The sequence below is a fragment of the Haliotis asinina genome, chromosome 7, assembly GCF_037392515.1.
Source record: "Haliotis asinina isolate JCU_RB_2024 chromosome 7, JCU_Hal_asi_v2, whole genome shotgun sequence".
NCBI lineage: Eukaryota > Metazoa > Mollusca > Gastropoda > Lepetellida > Haliotidae > Haliotis > Haliotis asinina.
In genome coordinates this window covers 61,205,747-61,228,907 of record NC_090286.1, presented here as the reverse complement: position 1 = coordinate 61,228,907, position 23,161 = coordinate 61,205,747, and the positions used below count along the sequence as shown (strand labels likewise).

The 23,161-nt window shown below is 41.3% G+C and overlaps 2 protein-coding genes across 10 annotated transcripts in view; one reads left to right on the top strand and one right to left on the bottom strand.

Moving 5' to 3' along the window:
• The window catches only part of LOC137291711 (replication termination factor 2-like), a 559,227-nt gene that overhangs the window by 396,647 nt on the left and 139,419 nt on the right, over positions 1-23,161 (top strand). The gene's annotated exons all lie outside the window — the stretch shown is intronic.
• Positions 1-23,161, bottom strand: part of LOC137291702 (uncharacterized) — an 89,843-nt gene that overhangs the window by 14,847 nt on the left and 51,835 nt on the right. For 7 of the 9 annotated variants that reach the window (XM_067823141.1, XM_067823147.1, XM_067823150.1 and 4 more), the window contains 4 exons: positions 14,387-14,506; positions 8,367-12,669; positions 4,942-4,962; positions 182-367 (listed from right to left, as the gene is read on the bottom strand). In XM_067823141.1, coding sequence (XP_067679242.1) covers positions 182-367; positions 4,942-4,962; positions 8,367-12,669; positions 14,387-14,438 — 4,562 coding nt within the window. In that variant the 5' untranslated portion in view covers positions 14,439-14,506. Of the gene's footprint in view, positions 1-181; positions 368-4,941; positions 4,963-8,366; positions 12,670-14,386; positions 14,507-20,619; positions 20,700-23,161 lie in introns of those variants that run through there. The other 2 variants (XM_067823144.1, XM_067823149.1) reach the window with 2 other exon arrangements.

The window sequence follows — 23,161 nt, the reverse complement described above, 5'->3', positions numbered from 1 at the left end:
AAGAAATAATACTTAAGAATCATATATTCAGTAAAACACAACATGATTTTCTTCCAATCCATATGAAATATATGTATATATACATACATATGCACGCACACTATACTATACATATAACCTTTTCATTTAAAACTAGTCATGAAATCACAAAACCCAACACAAGCAGGAGAAATACACATACGTCTCTCGAATATTCTGGTCAAACATCTTGGCACCAGGGATGCCCTTGGCAATGGCCTCATCATCTTTACATTGATACACAATATTTCCATGACGGCCATCGTATGATCCCTCCTCATAGCTGCTGTCGGAACCCTCCACCTCCTCGTTCTCGGACTCCCCATCAGTCGATTCTTCTGAATCCGTCCTGACAAACACAAGTCAAGAGTCAGCACACACAGCCAAACTGGAGACAGAAATCAAGTCTCAGTTATTCACTATGATATATATCTGGGAGCCATTTACTACTGGTACACAAGCTTTGTTTAGGAGTGAAAGAGTGAGTGAGTAAGTATGGTTTTACACCACTTTTAGCAATATTCAAGCAATATCATGGCAGGGAACACCAGAAATAGGGGCAATCAAACCAGAGTCTTAGGTGTAACGAGTGAATGCTTTAACCACAATGCTATAGGAGGTAACTGCTAACTTTCCACATAACCATTTGGACTAGAAACTAAACATTAGGTGCAAATGGCTCCAGTATATATATCATGTTCGACTGGAGATATATCACACTTTTTTGAAGGATCAGCAGATGCAAAAAATTCAGTCATTTCCCAAAGCTACTGAAAGCAAACTCTTTCAGCTATAGAAAGCAAAGTGTTGCAACATTGATTAGAAACACACAGAATACAAACAGCCCACAGTAAACATCAGGAAATTCAATTGACAAGATGTGATTGTAGCAAATGTAGCTTGATAATCTACACATAAACAAAGTCCAGCATACCTATCTATAAAATCTAGTATGTTCATAAAATGATGACAATGAAATTAGATGTTGCAATGGTGACAATTACATGTTATGCTCAGTATCCATGATGAAAGATGAAAAATGTCAAAATAATTTTAGTCATGTATTGTACTACTGTACTAAATGTAAATATTACAAAACCTTTTAACAAATAATAAAAGAATACAATGACAAAAGCATTAGGAAACAAAAGCATCAAACGAACTGAGTTAGCAAAAAGCAAGAAAAGCTAATGGATGGAACCATACACACATTAATGTATTACTGGACAAGGTTTGGTGGTTTCATGTGAACAAACATCACTTATGTACGTTTCAGCAGTTACAAGAAAACCTTTTATCCAAACTGTTTATAAATTCACCAACTCAAAGCCTAACAGAGAACATGAATGAGTGAGTTAACAAGGATCCATACAATATTCCTTCAAAAATTTATGTGTCATGACACTGAGAAAGGGCTTCACATTGTACCAATGTAGGGAATAAAATCAAGGACTTTGGCATTGTGAGCAAACACTTGAATAAATGCAATACTTTTCACTCAGAGCTGAGGATATCAATGGACCTATTGCCTTCTCTCAGAGCTACATGAGCACAATGGGACAGGAGTCCATTCTACGGGCTCTGGAACTGAGGTACAGTGCTACATAAGCACAACGGAACAGGGGTCCATTCTAAGGGCTCTGGAACTGAGGTACAGTGCTACATAAGCACAACGGGACTGGAGTCCATTCTAAGGGCTCTGGAACTGAGGTACAGTGCTACATAAGCACAACGGGACTGGAGTCCATTCTTGGGGCTCTGGAACTGAGGTACAGTGCTACATAAGCACAACGGGACTGGAGTCCATTCTAAGGGCTCTGGAACTGAGGTACAGTGCTACATAAGCACAACGGGACAGGAGTCCATTCTTGGGGCTCTGGAACTGAGGAACAGTGCTACATAAGCACAACGGGACTGGAGTCCATTCTAAGGGCTCTGGAACTGAGGTATAGTGCTACATAAGCACAACGGGACAGGAGTCCATTCTTGGGGCTCTGGAACTGAGGTACAGAGCTACATAAGCACAACGGGACAGGAGTCCATTCTTGGGGCTCTGGAACTGAGGAACAGTGCTACATAAGCACAACGGGACTGGAGTCCATTCTAAGGGCTCTGGAACTGAGGTATAGTGCTACATAAGCACAACGGGACAGGAGTCCATTCTTGGGGCTCTGGAACTGAGGTACAGAGCTACATAAGCACAACGGGACTGGAGTCAATTCTTGGGGTTCTGGAGCCACACTATAGGACTACATGAAGATAATGGACATGATTCCATTGTAAGGCTCTGGAACCACGATAAAGGGTTGTATGAGCACAATGGAACAGGATATCATTCTAGGGGTTCTGGAACCACAACACTCAGTGGCTAAATAAGCACAATGGGACAGGAGTCCATTCTAGGGGCTCTGGAAGCATAATGCAGAGCTACATTACGCCCCGTGATATGGGGCCATATGAGCACAATGGGACAGGAGTCCATTCTACGGGCCCGGGAACCGTGATATAGAGCTACATGAGCACAACAGGACAGGAGTCTATTCTAGGGGCTTGATAACCGTAATACAGAGCTACATGAGCACAATTGGACAGGAGTCCATTCTACGGGCCCGGGAACCGTGATATAGAGCTACATGAGCACAATGGGACAGGAGTCCATTCTAGGGGCTTGATAACCGTAATACAGAGCTACATGAGCACAATTGGACAGGAGTCCATTCTACGGGCCCGGGAACCGTGATATAGAGCTACATGAGCACAATGGGACAGGAGTCCATTCTAGGGGCTTGATAACCGTAATACAGAGCTATATGAGCACAATGGGACAGGAGACCATACTAGGGGCTCAGGAACCATGATACGGTGTTACATGAGCACAACAGGACAGGATACTTTTGTAGGGGCTCGGGAACAGTGATACGGGGCTATATGAGCACAACAGGACAGGAGACCATTGTAGGGGCTTGGGAACAGTGATATGGTGTTACATGAGCACAACAGGACAGGAGACCATTGTAGGGGCTCGGGAACAGTGATACAGGGCTATATGAGCACAGTGGCTACATCTAGGCATCAATCATTCCGGCGAGACTCAACTATCTAATTTGGGTTTCAAAGTTCTTTGCTTGTCAATACTACTTTCCATAAAACTTGCATCAAGTGAGGTAATTTCCTGCAGTACCTAGTGGTACACCAGGTAATCAATAGAGCTTCTGAATAAAGCAAGTAAGTTTTCCTTTACAACAGTCACAGTGGTAAGAGTTTTTATCTCACACCATGTGGCAGACAGTCTTCCCCTGTGCAGTTTTACCTAACTGAGAAAATCTAATGGGGATAAAGACATTAATTGTTGTGAGTAGGTGTGATGGATTTCACTTAGTGGCATATAAATGTAAGATTACTGACCACTAACTGTCGAGCTAGTGCTGGCTCAGCATTATTCATCCATGCTGCTATGATGAACGTTAAAATGATACTATCAGTTTTGCTTCAGTGCTGAGGTTGGACCTAACAGCATATGGTACAAATGTGTAATATCAAATCATAAGCATATGCATATATAATATTGGAGATATTAGATATACGTATCACTTTTCAAGCATACCAATGGCATTTGCCAGGCTGTCACACAGACAGGGCCAGATAGAAAGAGTTAGTTGAATCTCTATTCTATGTGACATTACTTTTGTCTGCAAATGAACAATCATTCTGGAAGCTTTAATATAAACCAAAATATTATATAAAGTATCTAGTTTGATGCTAATTCAGAATGGGCACCCTCATGTATCAAGTAATATCAAATGCTAGTAGCAGCACATGTTCTTCACCTTCAAAAAGATATTCCCAAGATTCAACATGTTAACGAGCATTGATGTAGTCTAGAACAGTCATGATCTGTTATGCTTGGGAGACAGGAGGGACGACCCTTGTCTTGCCTCAACACAGGTATTACCTGCTTAGTGGCCTTTTTATCTTGTACAGGTAAGGTCACTAACAGGTAGGCTGGACCTGCTGACTTGTTTCAGGTATTTGAGGAGACAGGGCTGATGTAATGGGTTGAGTAAGGACATGCATTAGGCATGACACGTGGCAAAACAGGCATGGTTATTGCTTCCATCCTTCCTCATGCAATATTGACCAGAGTGTGTACTTTTGGCAAAGACAGGGTTATGCTTAATGCCGCTGTGAATAGTAGTTCTGTATCAAGGCAGCATGGCAGGAAAGTGATGCATATAACAACATTTGCCAAAAGCAGAGGTATGATGCTCTACGAAACAAGGATCATAATCACAGACATCTGTGATCTCAACTCATGATCAGTAGATCCTGGTACAACAAATGGACATAACTCTGTACTACAAACTGATGTGCCCACATCTGACATACCCTGAACCCACTCCCTCCATGAAGATCTGCCTTCTTTCACACAACAAACATTCTGTGAACTCTGAACATTCTTTTCAGTCCACAAAACCAGGCTTGTTCAATTTCTGCAACCAAATTTCCCATCCAGTTATAAAAAGATTAACCTTTCATATTTCAAATTGATATGAGTACCCCATGTCAGCATGCTGCGATGCGTGATTTAGAGTGACATGGAACACACACAGGATGCTGCATGGAGGAAACACTTTCATTACAACTGATTACAGCATTACAGGCGGTGTGCGAAACTGACTGCTGGCTGTCAGGAAGTATAACCTATGGCCGATCACGACTGTGGGACTTCCTCTAGACACCCACATATGGATGCATGTGGGTTTGTTGCCTCCATGTTGTTAATCACACCCACTGTCACACATTCTTATCTCTCATTAGGTGTCAAAATTATAGCTAAAGCATCTATTAAAAGAATCTGAAAGTCATGAAGCTGTAGATAGTTTCACACCAAGTGCTATACATTCTCAAAAGAAAACTCTTTACCTTTTCACTGAAGCCTTCTTGCTGAAGAATAAAAAAAATCTTCACTTATCCAGTAATCCAGTCTGAACCAGACAAGCCAATGACAGATATTAGAAACAATGATCAATGATCAAGCAAACAAATGAGCCACACCACTTGATCCTCTTCACTACAAGCACGAGTTATCGCTCGTTTGGTATAGATGGGTTATAGCTATTTGGTAATTTTATCTCAGACCTTATGTGGGAGGAAGGCCAAGTCGGTGAAAACTCATGTTGATCACTTTGGTGACAGCCTCCCATGAACACAGTTGGTGAAAAACCAAGGATCATAGTCTTGGCAAATACAAGATTCATACCCTCAATTTCGGATCCAAAGACAAGCAACTGACTGCACACTGTATTGCATGACTGGACCACAATGGCCAGAACAACCCACTACAGGACTGCACTATTTTCTACATGCATGTCAGTTTGACTACTCATAAACATTAGTACTTGACGTAAAACAATGGTCTATTCTTACGAGACATTGCAATACCTCCTCCTGTGGTAAATAAAGAGTTGAATGGATGAAGTGCCAGCCATAACTTCCTTATGCACAAAAACATGTTTTTCAGTTTGTTTTAATTAACTGTACATCAGGTGGTGTACGGGTATATAGTTACAATCTCATGGTTGTATTTTATATATTCAGTCTAATTAGAGCCTTGCTCCAAACAGTAGTGTTTTTACTATGACAGGTCCAGTCTGTTAACACTGACTTACAACCATGGCTGTGATAAGACCACCTGATGACATGAACAAAAGTAAATACTGAAAAGAAAACCAGTCCAAACATTTCTATATTGTATTAATGATGTATCGATCATATCTTCGGTCATATCAAAACGGGGAAAACCTTGGCAATACTTTCATGCAGACTAGTGTATCGTGATGGGCGAGTTTAGTCTTACTGGCCACATTACGGCAGGAGACACCAGACATGGGTTGCACACATTGTACCAAAGTGCGGAATCGAAGTGTATCATGATGAGTCTTGTAAGTGTGTAAGTTTGGTATAATACCTCAAGTATGTCATATAACTTTGCATCAGCTTGACATGTCCCAGACTGTTACCACTTTAGAGTGAACACACTGAAGTATAAGCCCATGCCATCATGCAGTGGGTGCACTACATGTTCCCTGCAAGGTCACAGGTACTCAACCAGGACAACATGGTCTTTTTGTTCACTGACAAACAGACTGTAAATGCTATTTTTATTTCTGAAGTTTAATGAAAATAATGTTTCATTCATATAAGATTTTAAAATGAGTTGAACATATAAATGGTTTTGTACAAAACCATGTCGACAAAGGGCGTAAGTGAGCTGAGTCCAACTCTGCAGTCAATTGTGCTGATCTGATCCAGCAAAACAACCCCAGCATCTGTTAATGTTAATGTGGATAGTGGGGAACTGAAAAGACTATTGAACATTCTTAAAAATGTTAAATAACAGGAAACGTTTGATAAAAACTACAAATTATCACATGAACCCGTGGGATACATGGCTGTATCAGATGGCTATGTCAAGTATATGTACAGAGCTACACTCACAGTGGGTATTACTGTGTATTAGGGGTAGATGGTTACTGATTCAGTTCTGACCCACAGTATTTCATTACAAGATGGGAGCTGAAAACTTCAAATCTTGCATGTTATATTGACTGAATGTTCTTCTTAACAATGTGCAGGCATTTCAGTGTAATGCATTGCCCTTTATGTTTGATTTGAATACCTGGCTTATAAAAGATAGGACGTGTCCTTGCCGAAATGGAAATGTGGTTGTGTAAATAGGAATTCGCTTGTTTAATAAAACTATGCGCAAGCAGGGCTCACCACAACTTAACAGTGCTCACCACAGACCTCAATAGCCCTCACCCCAGCTCAACAGCCTTCAACCCAGCTTAACAACGCTTACCACAGCTTAACGAACTCACCACAGACCCCAACAGCCCTCACCCCATCTCAAATGGACTCACCACAGGTCAACAGTGACCACTACAGCTCAACAGTGCTCATCACATGAAGCCATAAGGACTTAAATTACTTTTAGTTGGCTTCCAAGACAGACTTATGAAAAACACTGCAATGATTTTAGCCACAATCTTGTATAGACTGACTGGTTACAATGAAAATACGAAATCTGGAAAATCATAAAATCGCAAAATCATAAAATGAACTGAAACACAGATATGCAATCTCACCAGTATCTAATTATCAAAACCTCTCCTTAATATCCATAACACAGTGACTCATGAGTTGATTTGTGGGTTGCATGTTCACAGACAGATGCCATGGTTGTTTACGCTATGAAATGTATCGATAAAGTTGCAACTTATAATCAGGGATGGCAACAGGTGAAAGTGATTTCAGCTGAAAATCACCTATGAGAGTATGAGGGCCGCAGACCCCCAACAGGGCCCAGGATGAATTGGTTTGCAATTAAATCCGCGAATTTCTGCAGATTCGCATGAAATTACCATCCCTGGATAATGGTCTATGCTTAGGCAAAAAGAGGGCAGCAAGGCATTTGAGATTTTCAGGCATAATTATATATAGAAACCACTGTGAAGAACCAATCCACATTGCAGCTGTCGAGCATGGCGGAAAAACTGGGTAATCTTCAAAATGGACACCAACTACAAACTGGCTGATCATAATGACTAAGCGTAAACTGTTGGCTGCACTTCAGCAATACTGACTCCTGCAGTCTGTGCCACAGTTGCCTGAGTCTCGGCTTCAGCAATACTGACTCCTGCAGTCTGTGCCACAGTTGCTTCAGCAATACTGACTCCTGCAGTTTGTGCCACAGTTGCCCGAGTCCTTGCTTCAGCAATACTGACTCCTGCAGTCTGTGCCACAGTTGCCTGAGTCTTGGCTTCAGCAATACTGACTCCTGCAGTCTGTGCCACAGTTGCCTGAGTCCTTGCTTCAGCAATTCTGACTCCTGCAGTCTGTGCCATAGTTGTCTGAGTCCTAGCTTGGATATTTTGTGTGTACATTGATGACTTTTCAAATGAACTAATGTCAGTGGAGCTTACATGGAGGCACAGAATTTACAAGATACTGACTTCACACCAGTGGCTGAAGTTTAAGACTTCTTGAATCAGTGTGTAAGTAAGTTGGGTTTAGCATCGCTTTGAACAGACTTCCAGCTCTTTCATGGCATCCCAGCCTTATTCGGCAGGCATGCCTAAAGCAATGCACGACCACATGTATCTTGCTGACAAATCCATAACATTATCAAGGTGAACTGTTATCCAACAAAAAATTTCACGTTGTAGGGATGCACAAAAGACACAACTCTGCACACTGAACTGCAGTGACACCTATCTCTAAATAACAATCACAAGTACAATATTAATCAATCAAAATAACCTAATGGCACATCATGTCCGACTTACCCCCCAACAACAGTTGAAGCAAATGAGATTCCCTTCTTCACTTGCGTGTCTGACTTGCTGCGTTTGATGCATGACTTGAGGGTGCCATTCTCAGAGTCAAAGGATGTATTCACACTGCTGTGAGAGGAAGACATTCTGTTTCTATCCAAGTCGCTCCCCAGCCCCTTGTTGAAGTCCCCTTGAGAGCTGCTGGGTGTCACCGAGAACCCACTTTCATTGGAGTACTGGGAAGAAGTCATATTACCATCTAAAATATCCAGACCAGATTTCAACATTGACTGTTCATGTCTCTGGATGCTGCCAAGCAAGTCTGGATTACCAGTTACAGTTTTTGTGGAGGTTACCTTCCCTCCTTGTGAGGAAGTTGTCTCCTCAACAGTCACATTAGCACCATCTCTTGTGGATCGTGTTGTGGTCACTGTTCGAGTGATGACTGACTTCTGCCTGCCACTATCTGGACTCTCCAGCATCTGTGTGTCAGAGCCTCCAGAATCTGAAGTGAAGGATCCACCACTGAGGCGGGTTGGGCTTGTACTCAGGCTGAAACCAGCTATTTCATCAATGCCACCAGCTCTTTCCCACATTCCACGTCTGTTAGACCTTGGACTAGCATTGTCCACATTTAGAGTCAGACCATGAGATGGAGAAGTAAGAGATGGAGAAGTAAGAGATGAAGAAAACCCACTACCTCCACTACTTTGCACAGTTTCCTGGACAGTTGTCATTCCGCTACCACCTCCACTTCCTTGTGCAAAAGTGTACCCACCTCCACCTGTTTCTACAATAGTCATCCCACTGCCACCTCTTCCCCCTACACTTCTCTGCAAAACTGTCTCCTTTACAGTTGTTGTACCACTACCGCCTCCAGTTCCTTGAAAAAGTGTCATTCCACTACCACCTCCGCCACTTCTCTGCACAATAGTCTCTTGAACAGTTCTTATACTGCCATCTCCTCCTTGGCCTTGAAAAGCTGTCATACCAGTGCCAGCTCCACTTCCTTCTGCAAAAGTGTACCCACCTCCTCTAGCTTGTACAATGGTCCTACCAGTGCCACCTCTGCTGCCAGAACTTCTCTGAACGACAGTCTCTTGGGCAGTTGTGGTATCACTACCACCTGAACTTCTATGTGTGATGCTTTCCTGCTTTGATGTTATTTCACTTCCTCCTGTTGACTCCGAGCTGCCACTGCTACTCCGCCTCAACACCTCATCCGCAGAAATTATAGAGGTACTGTGTGTCCTTGATGTTCCACTTTGACCTTCCCCACCAGTGGAGTCCTGAAGATACCTGATGTACCCAACAGCCTCTCCACTACTGCCATCAACTCTATCATGTTCTGCCTTTCCTCCAGATTTTCTGGACAGTCCAAAGTCTGTGCCCGAGCTTCTGTATGTTACTTGCTCTTCTCTGATTGACAGTCCATCTTGACCACCTGCGTGCATCCTTCCAGTCTTTCTTTGTTCATTTATTCCCAGCACTTTTTCCAGTGGTAAGTCAGATTTTTTAGCCACAATCCTCTTTTCAGTCCCACCTAAATCTTTCACAATTTCAAAGTCCCCATGCTCCAAATCACTGCCACGGATAACGTAAGACTCTTCAGAATATCGATATTCCTCAAACTCATCACCCGATTTTCTGTTGGCTGATGATTTTGGTGTACTCTCTAATTGTCTCCTCTTCGCCTCGGTACTTCCCACAGAACTTCTCTGTGACTCAACACTAGAAGATCCTCCAACACTCATGAATTTGCTCATATCAGCTGGCATGTAGCTGCCTCCGCTGTTTACTGTGGCGCTCTGGTTGCTACGCACGGTGCTGATAGTTTCCACTGAGCTCCTTGACACCTGCTCTCCGAACTGCCTCTGCCGTTGCTCACTGTCCATGACAACATCCATGTCCTTGTTTACACCAACAGTCTTCACAGACTGTGCAGCATACTTCCCACCAGATCTGCTATCAGTGTTAATACCTTTCTCAGCAATACTGAAATCAGTATTAGAAGATTCATTCTGGAATGTAATTGCAAAGTCAAAAGTATCCGACTTCAAACACTTGAAATCAGTATTAACCCCTATAGACTGGGCAGCTTGTTTCTGAGTATTGCAACTGACATTCTTCAGTTGGTCTGTTGCATGGAATATTTTATGGTCGGTCTGGTTGCTGCTGTTCCTGAGAGAAGCTGAGTCTGTGTTGGTGGAGGCATACACAAACCTTGGCTTCTCTGTGGATGTGCTCTTGCTCTTCTTGTCCGCAATGGGAGTATTGGTTCCCTGGTCCAACATCCATCCTTTCTCTGTGCCAACGTAACGGCTTGTCATTTCAGGGTGGAAGCCAATGCCAACAGACCTCATCACACGGTGAGCTCTCACATCAACATCTGTCCGGCAGTCTCCAACACCTACCGTTACCGTTTTTATTTGATCTGACTCGGTGGCAACATCATTAGTCAAAGGTCTGAAGTTACAATTTGTGCCAATGGACCTGACATTTTTACTGAGCATATCCCGCAGGGCTCCTCTCAGTTCCTCCCCTTTGAAGCTCAAGGAAGTCAGAAGGCTGCCGGTGTCAACATTTACTCCAACTGTCCTTGTTGAAGGCTTTTCATCATCACACACATAGGAGACCCCAACATCTCTAGTTGGGACGCGACATTCAACACCTACATTCCTTTTCCCAACTGGTCCCCCTTGGCCAATGATGACAGTCCTCAGTTCCTTTTCATGGATGTGCAGACCAGAATTGTCGAACACGTTGCCATCTCCAACCCCAATGCTGCGAGTCAGTGCCTTAGGTCCTCCTCCTCTTTGTATCTGGTTGATAGTGATGTGAGTCTTTGGGCTTGATGCCTGAACAGGAGATAACATTGGACTCTTCAGATGAGGGTCAAATGTGGTCTCAAGACGAGGCATTTCCCTCAAGGAACGACTAAGAGTCTCCAGCTCAGAGACACGTGTTCTAATCTCTGTGTGGACCTCATTCTCTTTAATTGTGTATCCTGTTGGGAGATCTGGTTGCAGCAGGTATGGCTCGATGACGCTGTGCTCACCGATACCAACAGTTCGAGATTTCTTTGGTTTCGGCAGAGTGGGAGGAGGGCTCTTGATAGGTGTTGATATCTGTGGTGACATTGGAGACATGGGTACTTCAGGGAACCTAATTGTCTTCACAGGAGACTGAGCTTGTACTATCTTCATGACAGGCATTGCTTCAGCTACTTCAACTTCATGAATAGATTTGTCTCCAACTCCAATACTCCTGGTGTTCAGCTTCCTGTTCCTTGCCTGGAGCTGCAGCATCAGTAGCCTCTTCTCCTCCTTGAGCACTGAGATTCTTACTTGCAGGATAGGCAGGGCCTTCACCTGCTCCTCCAGGTCTTTCATCCTCTGCAGACTCATGGCCATGGCCTCCCTGATCGCAGACAGGGACATTTTGCTGATGTTAGCTGTGTTGGACTGGGGAGATACGGCACCATCTCTCTCAGTCTGGGGGAAGTGAGTAGCCATTGTCTCTGCCAGCTGGGCAGATGTGACTGTGCGGTAATTCTGTGTCTGGTGAGTGCTGTGGCTACTGTGGATGTGGGTGTGAGTGCTGTGGGATTTGGTGTGGGTTTGGGTCAAGGTTTGGCTGTGGGTTGGGTGAGCTATTTCAGCTGTGGCAGTGGTATGGACAAACTGTGTCCCATGTCCACCATGGGTTGTCAAAATCTGACCTTGTGGGTTCTCGCTTGATACAGTGGAAACAGATGACAGTGAACTCATAGAATCAGTTCGGCCAGAAGTTGACAGTGATGTAGCAAAATGTGAAGATTCGTCACCATTTGGACTTCGTCGTAATGGGAATGTATTGTATCTTGTCGGACTTACAGGGCTTACGCCATCTTCACTATCAGAGCTAAAATATCGCTGCTGTTTGCGTGTTGGCCTCATCATGTAGTCAATGTGAGCTATGGTCTGATCGACTGAGGAGTCAATCTCATCCAATATTCTGTGGGTGGACGACTGCTCATACTCAACCATGTGCATGAGTCGACTGGCCTCGGTGGAGTGAACAACGTCTGGTGGCGGTGTTCCTGCCTCTTCCATACGTGCCTGATTCTGCTGTTGCAGCATCACTTCCATGGACTTGCGTAGTTTTCGTTTGGCTCGCTGGATTCGCTTCAGCTGCTTCAGAGTGGAGCCACTTGTAATGTTCTCACAGAAGTTCACAAAGTCCAGGTCAATGTGGTAGCCATACGGACAGCAATCACACTTGCCATCAATCAAAGCAACCTTAGGCTTCTCCACAACGTCATAGCCATTGCGATCTGAAACAAATAAATAGGCTTATCAGTTGTAATCAGCAGTGCACACACTCAACAACTCTAAACATTCAACATTAGTCTATAAAATCTAACTTAAACATTAGTTCATTAAGCCTCTATTGTACACGGATTGTAACTTAAGGGGCCAGAATTAGCATTGTTAGAAAGACTATTCACTTCTGGGTTTTTGTTCTGTGGTGTACTTTTCTTCAATAGGCAACATAATCTAGATTGAACAACATGCCTGTATATACAGCCAGCCATGACAATAGCATACTGTACCCACCTATGAAGTTCAATTCCTGTCCAGGGTTCAGTTAACATTATCGAATAATATCAGACAAGTCATTTCAAGAATAAAATATTTGGTGATGTCACAATAAATGTGTTTGGCGGTGTGGTGAACGGATCTTTATGCTTGAATATAAATATCTTTTTAACATTTACATTCAGTTCATGTTTCCTAAATGCTGAGTCATAAACACAAATGTCAATTATTTCCGTAGAAACTGACTTTTCATTGGTTATGGGCAGTGACAAAATCTGAATAATGACATAATCAGATGCAAGAGTTCTGACAGCATACAGCGTGAGGAGGGACAGGGAAGTCACAGAAACCAGGACTACCTGGCCGGTATAATTGTTGTAAACAATGAGGAAGTAAAATTTGAATTTTATGACATTAGTGAATGAGTTTAGTTTAAGGCTGCTTTTAGCAATATTCAAGCAGGGAACTTCAAACTTTATATCCATGTTGGAAATTGAACCTGTGTCTTTGGTACAGGGAGCAAACACTTTCACTACTTGTCTGCCACCCCGCCCCCTTACGACATGAAACCGCCTTAGGAACAAAAAGATATTCCCCTTGCTAAGCCTGGACCTAACACTACCAAACAATGGAGTATCACAGACTTATCAAGGTGTTATTGGATGGAGATTAGAATTGAAATCTGCACTAGTGTTGAGGAAATGTGCATGAGTGATGAACTGGGGTGTTGATAGCTGTATGATTTGCCACAGTAATTCACATATGGGTGAATTAGAATAGATATTTGATTCCAGTGGCTGCTGTGCCCCACCTGAGTGTTCAATATGTGTGTTTGTTGATTAATGCCGCACTCAGCGACACACGAGCTACAGCAGAGCTAGGGGTCCAATTGCTTTTGTGCATTCAACCATCCTACAATTGGATTTTAGAGTTTTCTTTCAAATTATGAGATTATTTTTGAATTTGGATGAAAATAAGGTGACAATACAGATTTTGATTGTGGCACCTTCATCCTTAGTGAGCCACGGCAACAGCTTGTGTCACTTTACATCAGTGATGTATAATGAATGAAGATTGTAAACTTTGCAAAGAAAGAAATACTGACTGGTGGCATGAGCTTTTCAGATACATTATTCCATTTCATGTCATATACTCATGTGTATCCTGTCCTATTCATATCATATTTTCAAACCATTAGCTTTGCTTGGCTGCTTTACCTAACATCTGTGATCAAATACAGGAATATCTTTCAGAAACAACACATTATATGGCTCTCACTTGCCTCTACAACAGACTCTATATTCCGGTGGAGAGAATTCTGGATCAGCACATTAGAAACCTGGCTTTAAATTAAGTCAAATATATCGAAACAACAATCAGTAGTTACCACAAAGCTATGTCAGAATAATCCCCATGTATATATGTGAAATATCAACACATGTCAAAACTGACCTCTTCTCTTGACCTCTGCTGTGCCAGTAACAAAAGTTACTCGGGAAGCCATCTTGAGATAACCTGGTGTCGCTCTTCTGCCTCAAGTAGTGCAAGGCTCTACAGCTTCACATTGAACACCTGCAAAACAAAATGGGAATCAGTTAGATCACAAGCCATTTCACATGCTGTCACTAAACAGGCATGGAACAAGAAAACGTGAAAAATGACTGCAGGAATCATCCAATCTCACATCAGAAGATCATGAGAACCAAAGACTCCAAGGCATGGCATGTACAATCCTGGGAAAGAAAAAGTTTGCAAACTGAGACACATGTGAACAGAGACAATGGTGTAGACAATACTGAAGATGGTTTCTGTCCTAGGCTGGACAATAAGGGTCATTAGCTTCATCAGAAAAAGACTCCAAATGTTTCCAGTTCCAGGTCACGGTCAGTCTGTGACTGTGTGGGAATGAGTTCCATAAAATATTGCTAATCCACTTTAGTTAGCTGTATGTATCATCATAAGCTATCATCCCAATAACATGTTGGTTTTATTTCCAATTTACGTGATACTCCTTTATGTTTTGAACTTATATTTTATACTTTCAATGCACTCGTATTTTACTAAGTTATTTTACCACTGCCACTTTCAACATACATTCACATGACACATAAATACAATGTCTGTTTCTGTGTCAGCTTGTATGAATGTGATCACTACCTCTGATAGGTCAGAGTGTAAAGACTGAAGACCTCCAGATTAAAGGTTGTAAGTGGTCTTCAGGAGACTAACATGTACTAACAGGCGAATGTTTCTGGAGTACAAACTTTCAGGGCTTGTTCTTGCCCATCATCAGGTAGAACTGAACAGAATGTGATCACTACCTCTGATAGGTCAGAGTGTAAAGACTGAAGACCTCCAGATTAAAGGTTGTAAATGGTCTTCAAGAGACTAACATGTACTAACAGGCGAATGTTTCTGGAGTACAAACTTTCAGGACTTGTTCTTGCCCATCATCAGGTAGAACTGAACAGTAACTGTTAACTCTGCCTGTGATGTCACAATGCCATTGTGACGTAACCCAGAAAAATCTCCAGATTCATCAAACATCCGGTCAAGTATCTAATGTACGGAAATGGTTGGGTGGTCAAACTTAATATCAAAGAGTTCCAGTTCCACTGACTGATGATCATAATGACTCGCCAGGAGTTTATGTTCCAGATTTTTAACAGACCCCTACTTAATTGCTGGAATATAACTGAGTGAAGGAAGTCCAAGGTGATGGAAGTTGACTTGTCACAACACTGTTGTTATTCCCTGCGGTCCCTACTGTCATCACACTAATTACAACACTGTCATCACCACTTTCTTCTTTGATGTTAAAGACTTCATGCCTTGCCTGCACTATCTAGTTTTTCACCAGTGTCTGTCTGTAGGTAATCCACATAACCAGTCTGCTTAGCTGTAGATCTGTGTGCTTGATAATGATGCAAGCAACAGAAAGGGAAAACGAGATATAAAAACCCCAGAATCCATGCTTACATCAAACTAAGGATATCCATTTACAAGATTACATTCTGCCATGTTAGCACAGATCTAAACAGATAATGTACAAAGTAAACACTACACAGCAAAATGGTCTCAAAGATCTGCAATCCCAAGAGTTGGTATTTACACTGCACAAAAAGTAGACTTGTTTAAAGTATCATGATAGAAAGTCAAAACCTGACTCCTATTTTCCTTCCATTAGTGATACTGAAGTCTGTGACGTCAGAGGGAGGGCAGCAGACACCCTTGGGATTTATTTGGATAACTACAGTAATCTGGTATGACGTCATATGCTGTGGACTTATCAAAGGAGCTGTCACTCACATGCAACAACAAACATTTGGTTACTGTGTTTGTTATGACGTCTGGATACCTGTCAAGCTTGATCAAACTATTTCCCTAAACACCTTCACTTGAAAGGATGATGATCAGTAACTTTGTTGGGCAAGCATCAAGATCATTTTTATGAGCATGATTGCATCTATAGAAGATTCATCAAAAGGTTTCTGACATAAAAAAATTCTTAGTTGGAAATAACTGAACATTAGTTTTATGCATTATTGCTAACACCCACTTTATCAACGTAAATATTAATTAAATAATGACAATTGAGAATAAGCGTGTACCGAGCACCGTGCAATGATCATGGTACAGGGACGATGATATGGACAACTCAGGCCTGTCCTATATATCCTGTCCTGAAACACTGCATATTGACTATATCTATATGAGTCAAAATGTTTACAACCCAAACGTTTTTCTTTTTTTTTTCTGAAATCTGATTCCCATATCCAATCTCCATACTTTGATTACACAATGCCATGGTTGTAGAAAGTGGTCAAATGTATACTTGGAATTACACTTTTTCAACAAGATATGATTCAGGAAACATCATAAACATTATATAATGGCTTTTCTCTCTCTGCATACTTTGAGTAGAGGAAGCAACTTCACAAAAGAATAAGCTGTCTGAAGTTTTGCATAACTTGGTATTATCTGAGAAAAGTTGCAATACAAGTCTTGTGTCAGACATGGAATTTGGGCTTGATGACGTTAAACAGTTTTCATCTCTTTCATACACATTCATGTTCAGAAGTGAATAAGGACAATCTCTTATCAAAAGAACACACAAAACATCATTTCATTTCAATATATTTTGGGAGATACAAATCTAAGATCAATATAAATTCTTGAAGTAAGACTTGCTTTACTTAGAAGAATCTAAACAAACCAGTTTGGAGATTCTATTTGTCTTGAATTTATTAGAAGCCAAAGTACACACACGTTAGGACTTCTTTCAGTGCACTGTACAAACCTGTCGGACCCAAGGGATGATACATCATATGAGTGTGTCAATTTAATGGTATACTGTTGTTATCTCACCAATCCAATTAACTCCATCGATCCTATCACTCAGACATAGATAACTGATCAAAGACGATCAGGAAAGGAAATGGAAGCCTGTAACCTTCCCGACTTCAGTGCAATATTCAGTAAGACTTGGTGATCAAACCAGCCTGGACAGTGAGAGAGGTGACGTGACGTCCACAGATAGAAAACGATGGCTATCACCTTTAGACACCTTCTAACTAATGAGATAAGGACGTGCCCAAGGGTCACGCACACTAGGGGTACGTCTGCTACAGTACACATCAGTGTGTTTCAGTTTGTTAATAACAAGCAAAAACCTTTATTTCTTACAGTTGATAATAACTAGTTGTAGGGAGGATGTTATAACACTGAAAACAGCTCATGGCATTCCTACCCTGATTTACATGTATTTATGAAATTCCTTGCTGTCCATCACAGGCTGCTCTGACCTTATAACCTGTGTGTTAGAGCTCTAATGGAGATGAAATGTGAATACAAGGTCCATTTACAAAACTGTTAGCTTAATTAGCATTCAGATGACACTAAACACAGATACACAAAAAATCCAACACTGAGACTTAGGCAAGCAGGTTTCTGGCAGTATTTAGTCGTGGCCATAAGTAAAGACATACTTTGTCCATCTTTATACAAAATCAATCAGTGTTTCCTGAATCTTACAATTGTCTGCAGCACTGGGAATTACAAGCTGGCAAACCTCATTTCATTCTTCGCTGAATGTTGTCATTTCTAGTGAGGATCAATGAAGACAAAAACTACTCTAATTAACTGACACTCTCACTTGCTCACGTTTTGTCTAAGAAAGTTCATCAAAACTGAAAGCATAAATATTCTTGCAGATCATCAATTTCTGGGGTTCATGCAAGAAATGTTCACGAGTCCATGCAAGAAAAGTGTACCAAAACCTCTCATTCCATAATCAGTGAGTATTAATGTTGAGGTCTCGAGCACGTTGCACTGATTTTGCTTGCTTTCTAATGCCTGGAGATCTCTTCAAAACATATGGCAGAACATGACATACCTGGACTAGTCAGGTTTTCGTTTTCTGATCTACTTTTTGCCTCTTTCTCATGTGAATGACTGTACAACCAGCATCATGGAAAGATCAAATAACAATTCACGGCATAACAACATTTAATTTAAAATCAATTCCTCCTAAACAAGAAAGGTAACCGAATGAGATCCGAAGATTTCCATATGATCTTATTTGAACTGTAAGAGGTATGGAGTCAAATAATCTCTCAGTGTAATGCCTGTTAGATCTGACAGCATCCCCATACATTCATCTGCGCACACAGCTGCTTGGCAACCACAGCTTGTATCAGGTATATATGACTGAAATGGAAGAACATTCCATACCTGCAAAGGTGATTAGTGTTGTCAAGACAGGTGGGACATTATGAGGGAAACACCTAGGATGGCACTAGTGTTTTATTCGCTTCACACTTAATGGACATTTAATCCACTTCTTGCTCTACAAGGAGTCTCTGTTGTGGGCTTCGGTATGTCAAATTCCACAACAGAAATAAACATGTCTCTAACAACAATAAAGTAGACAATAAAGTAGACTACAAAACACCAGTCTAAAATTACCTTTGAGGGTTATGTTTCCTGGTAAGTAGGTAAATATCACAAGAGATCTTACAATAATAACGAGTAATGTTTTGCACCTTTAACATCTGGCTTAGATGACCAGAATCTTGGATAAAACTTAAAAAAATGTTTGGTTCCAAATTTACAACATCAGTTCCTCATTAAGGACCAGTCTAAGTTACCTTAGCCTCGGTGCTTTTCGTTACACTCCACTACTGAGTCTAACAAAACCTTATGGGAGGTCGGTTCAGGTAACCTTTGAGACTGACCAATCAGAATACAAGTTACCAAATCGTGAAAGTCGACATTTGCACATACCTTTTGAACTTTTTATCTTGAAAAGGTTCATGACCGATTGATATTTATCGTACAATCGCTTTTGGGTGACGCAGACAGAGTATGTTACAAGCATGACAACGGTGAGTAAACAGTCCCCGAAATGAGTGTTTTTGGCAATATTCAAGGATGTCATCTTGCATAAATATAAACTAATGGTAACCATGTCAACAGAAACCCCAAAGCATATATACTGCAGGTCAAATAACTGTGTTATATGCAAATTTTTGTTTCTGGAGAGATCTGTGTCAGTGACCTGAATATTTTGTAAGTCCCTCCAATCCTTAAGTAGTATCCGTTGTCTGATTGGTTAAATCTATTTAACCATCTCACTCTTGATTGGATGGTCATAGGTCGCTCTGTTAGACTTAGAGGTGGAGTGTAATGAATAACACTGAGACTAAGTTTACTTAGACTGCATTGAGGACAAACTGTGTTGCCTCAACATTCTCGGTGCTGGCCAATACATGAAACTGTTGGTAACAAGGACATTGACACAATGTTGTCATTAACTTAAGTCTAAAATTAGTCCATGCAAACATGACCATACAATACCTGTTGATTTGTTGTAAACAAATGTCAGACATGAAATGCTCAGGTTTAACAACATTTCTGTCAAGTTTATATTTGTAATTAACTGTGTAAATACTTGACTGACTTCCCAAAACACTGTAAACAGTCCTGAAAGATGGGCATGGTCGAGGGGTGTGACCAGCTGGTGGTGGACACATGGTGACTCCACATACCATGTGATTGTTTAGACTCACTCTTTAACACACTCTTGATGAATATTGTCCCAGAGATATCCACAAACACACCATTTCTTGTCCAGTGCTTTGATGGGCTAAGCCTGTTGGAGTCACCAAGATTACTCTCCACACTGCCTATACAATACAGCACAGATCGGTGGCCACTGCGTCAAAGCAGCTTGAGTCAGTGAATGAATTTCATGTGCTTATACTAATTTTCCACATACTTCAAAGTGATTAAATAATTATTAGAGGAATGGTTATATGTGGGGTAAAACGAGGTTTAATGAAGAATAGTTATGGTTTTATAGCTCTCTGAGACAACACGCCTAAGTTAAACACAACACCCCACGCAAATGCAGAATACTCAGACTTCAAGCAAACCAGTACTTCACCGTCTGAATGACAAGTACTAGGTAGGGTCACATCTTTTCGTATGACATTGCTGAGCAGTGAACCCCAAACTGCCGGTTAACTTGGCAGACACTCTATCCACTTAACCTCTGAGGTGGCTGGGGGATCAACCACCAACCATCTGCTGTGTGTTCGGCACTTATCCACTTCTACCACAGATGGGGAATAAGTAATGTGTAATCCATCAGCCATCAAAAGATGCACATGTCTCAAACTTACCATTGATAATGAATCCATCAAAAGAAATTCCAAAAAAAAAACATTATTAAAACAGCACATCAGTTCACAATAAACACGTCTCCAGTTCCTGACACAGGATGTACACATACATTAAGCTGCCAGTTGTTGAATGCAGCTCACATGTTGAGTGTGTCACAGTGAACTTAACTCTTTCCATGTCATCAGCCGACATCACAGTGGCCGATTAGAGCAGTGAAGGGGTCAAGTGTCTGGGTACTTCAGGTAGACAGACTGCATTATGCAACCCACTCAAGCAGGTAATATTGCACACACGACCTCTTCCATGGCAATATCCCTACAGTAATCCACTTGTCTGTGTGATGTATATAATCTTGCTCTAGGATTGGGCCACTGGAGTTACTTAGCCTGTCCCTTTGTTAATCATAGGGTCAATATTTGAACATGAGCATGCATGGATTGTACTTGCATGGAAATTCAGTTACGATGAGTGATGAAGCTGCCATCCCTCCCCAACCTTTCCTGGCTAATACTGTGTTAAACTATCAGTGCCTAAATAGGTGTACAAATAGGTACTTATAAATACATACTATCTTGTAAGATTGTATCCTAGTGACCCACAGATCTGATTTCATGCACTGGACTTAATCATAATGGGCTTAATGATACGGTTAACTTTGAGAAAGGAATGTTTTTTGGTCAGAGGTAAATACTCTAAATAAGATGCAACTGTATTGGTACAATGTTTTTCCTACCGTGCACACTGTTATTCAGAAAACTGATTTTTAGATTAAAGATTTAAATTATTCTTGAATGTTTTATGTTTTTCTACACATACATATGGTATAAATAGTGAAAAAAATTGTCAGACACAATTGTGTAAACATGAAGGCCCATGACCATGTCAGGTCAGACACTACCATCAGACGCACAGAGAACACATTTTCCACGATCAGACGTCAATATTTAAATCCGGGAATGTTGACCACAATACTGCCTTAAGACAATGACTATCAATCATACCATTTGTTTACCCTGAATACAGAGCCTGTTTATTTCCTATAGCTGACACTTCCTTTGATGTTGTGATATTGATCATATAGGAATGGTTAGTTCTTTCAGCAAAGGTGAAACAACCACTCGTTGACATACCATAAACAGAGTTGACTAGCTATTTCAGAATCAATGTTTTTCATCAGCTTATAGAATCTTACAACAATATCTGATTGGTTGAGAAAGGCTATTGGTGACACTGGGTCGTGAGAAACTCAAAATGGGTGACTTTGTGTCATGGTTGGCTGATCATTATTGAAAGACTGACAGTTTACTTTCAGACTGACTGCAAACAACACAACACTATCTGTTTAGGGTAGTGAGGTGAATATTTTAATGCACTTTGTACCCAGTCACCTAGTGCTTCTCTGTTTCACCTATCCATTTCAGTCTTCAACATCAGAAGACACTTCTGTGAGAAGCATTTTGGAAGTTGTACAGATAAAGGAAAACCAAGTTCTATGGATAGTCAACTTCTTTATTGCAATGAATGCAACGTTTGGGTGTAGCTACTCACAATGTTATCGTTTCAAGTATTAAATAACATTGTAAGTACCAATACTGAAATGTCACACTCAGTCCAATACAGAAGCTGACTATACACAGAAGTTGGTTTTCAGTTACACGACACATTTAGCATTCCAGAGATCAGTGTCCATCCCGATACCTACACACTGCCTTCGGTGACGGGTAAAATGTGACGGGTAAAATCTACAGTATCCCTGCCAGTTGCCTACAGTGACACTATCTGACAACACACTGGGTGAAGGAGCCACACGCTTGTCCAACTGAATCGATGATGATATACTCCAACAAAGCCCTCTTGTATAAGGAAATTCCTGATGCCATACTGTATCGTGTATTTCAGTATCCCTATCAAGATTGAGAATTACTTTTCTTATCCATCTCATGCATTATGAGAGAGTGAGTTTAAGTTTACGCAGCACTCAGCAATATTCCTGGAATATGGTGCTAGCTTGTAAATAATCGAGTGTGGACCAGAATATCCTGTGATCAACAGCATGAACATGATCCAAGCAGTTGGGATACAATGAAATAAGTCAACCAAGTCAGCAAAACAGACACACTTAAACTCAAAGAAAACTGTCAACAGCAGCACACAGGGAAATTTGCTGCAGGGTGACGAGTGAGTGAGAAAGTAAGCGAGTGAGTGAGTGAGTGAGTGAGTGAGCGAGCGAGTGAGTTTAGCTTCACACCACACTCAGCAATATTCAAGCAATATCATCAGGCAGCAGATATGTCAAGTCTGGACCAGACAGGGTGATAAATAAATACTTCAAATTAATATGCTACAATTCATGCAAATTACTGTTATTTCTCACAAAATGAAAACGGGGAAGTGATCCTTTTTCTTCTGGGTTTCAAGAAAACATGCAGATTACTAGTATTTCTAGCAAAATGATAAAGAACAACTTGCATATTTTTCTTCTAAGTTTCAATACAACCTGATCCCACTGAGATCAATCATACTTTCAACCCAACAATTGTT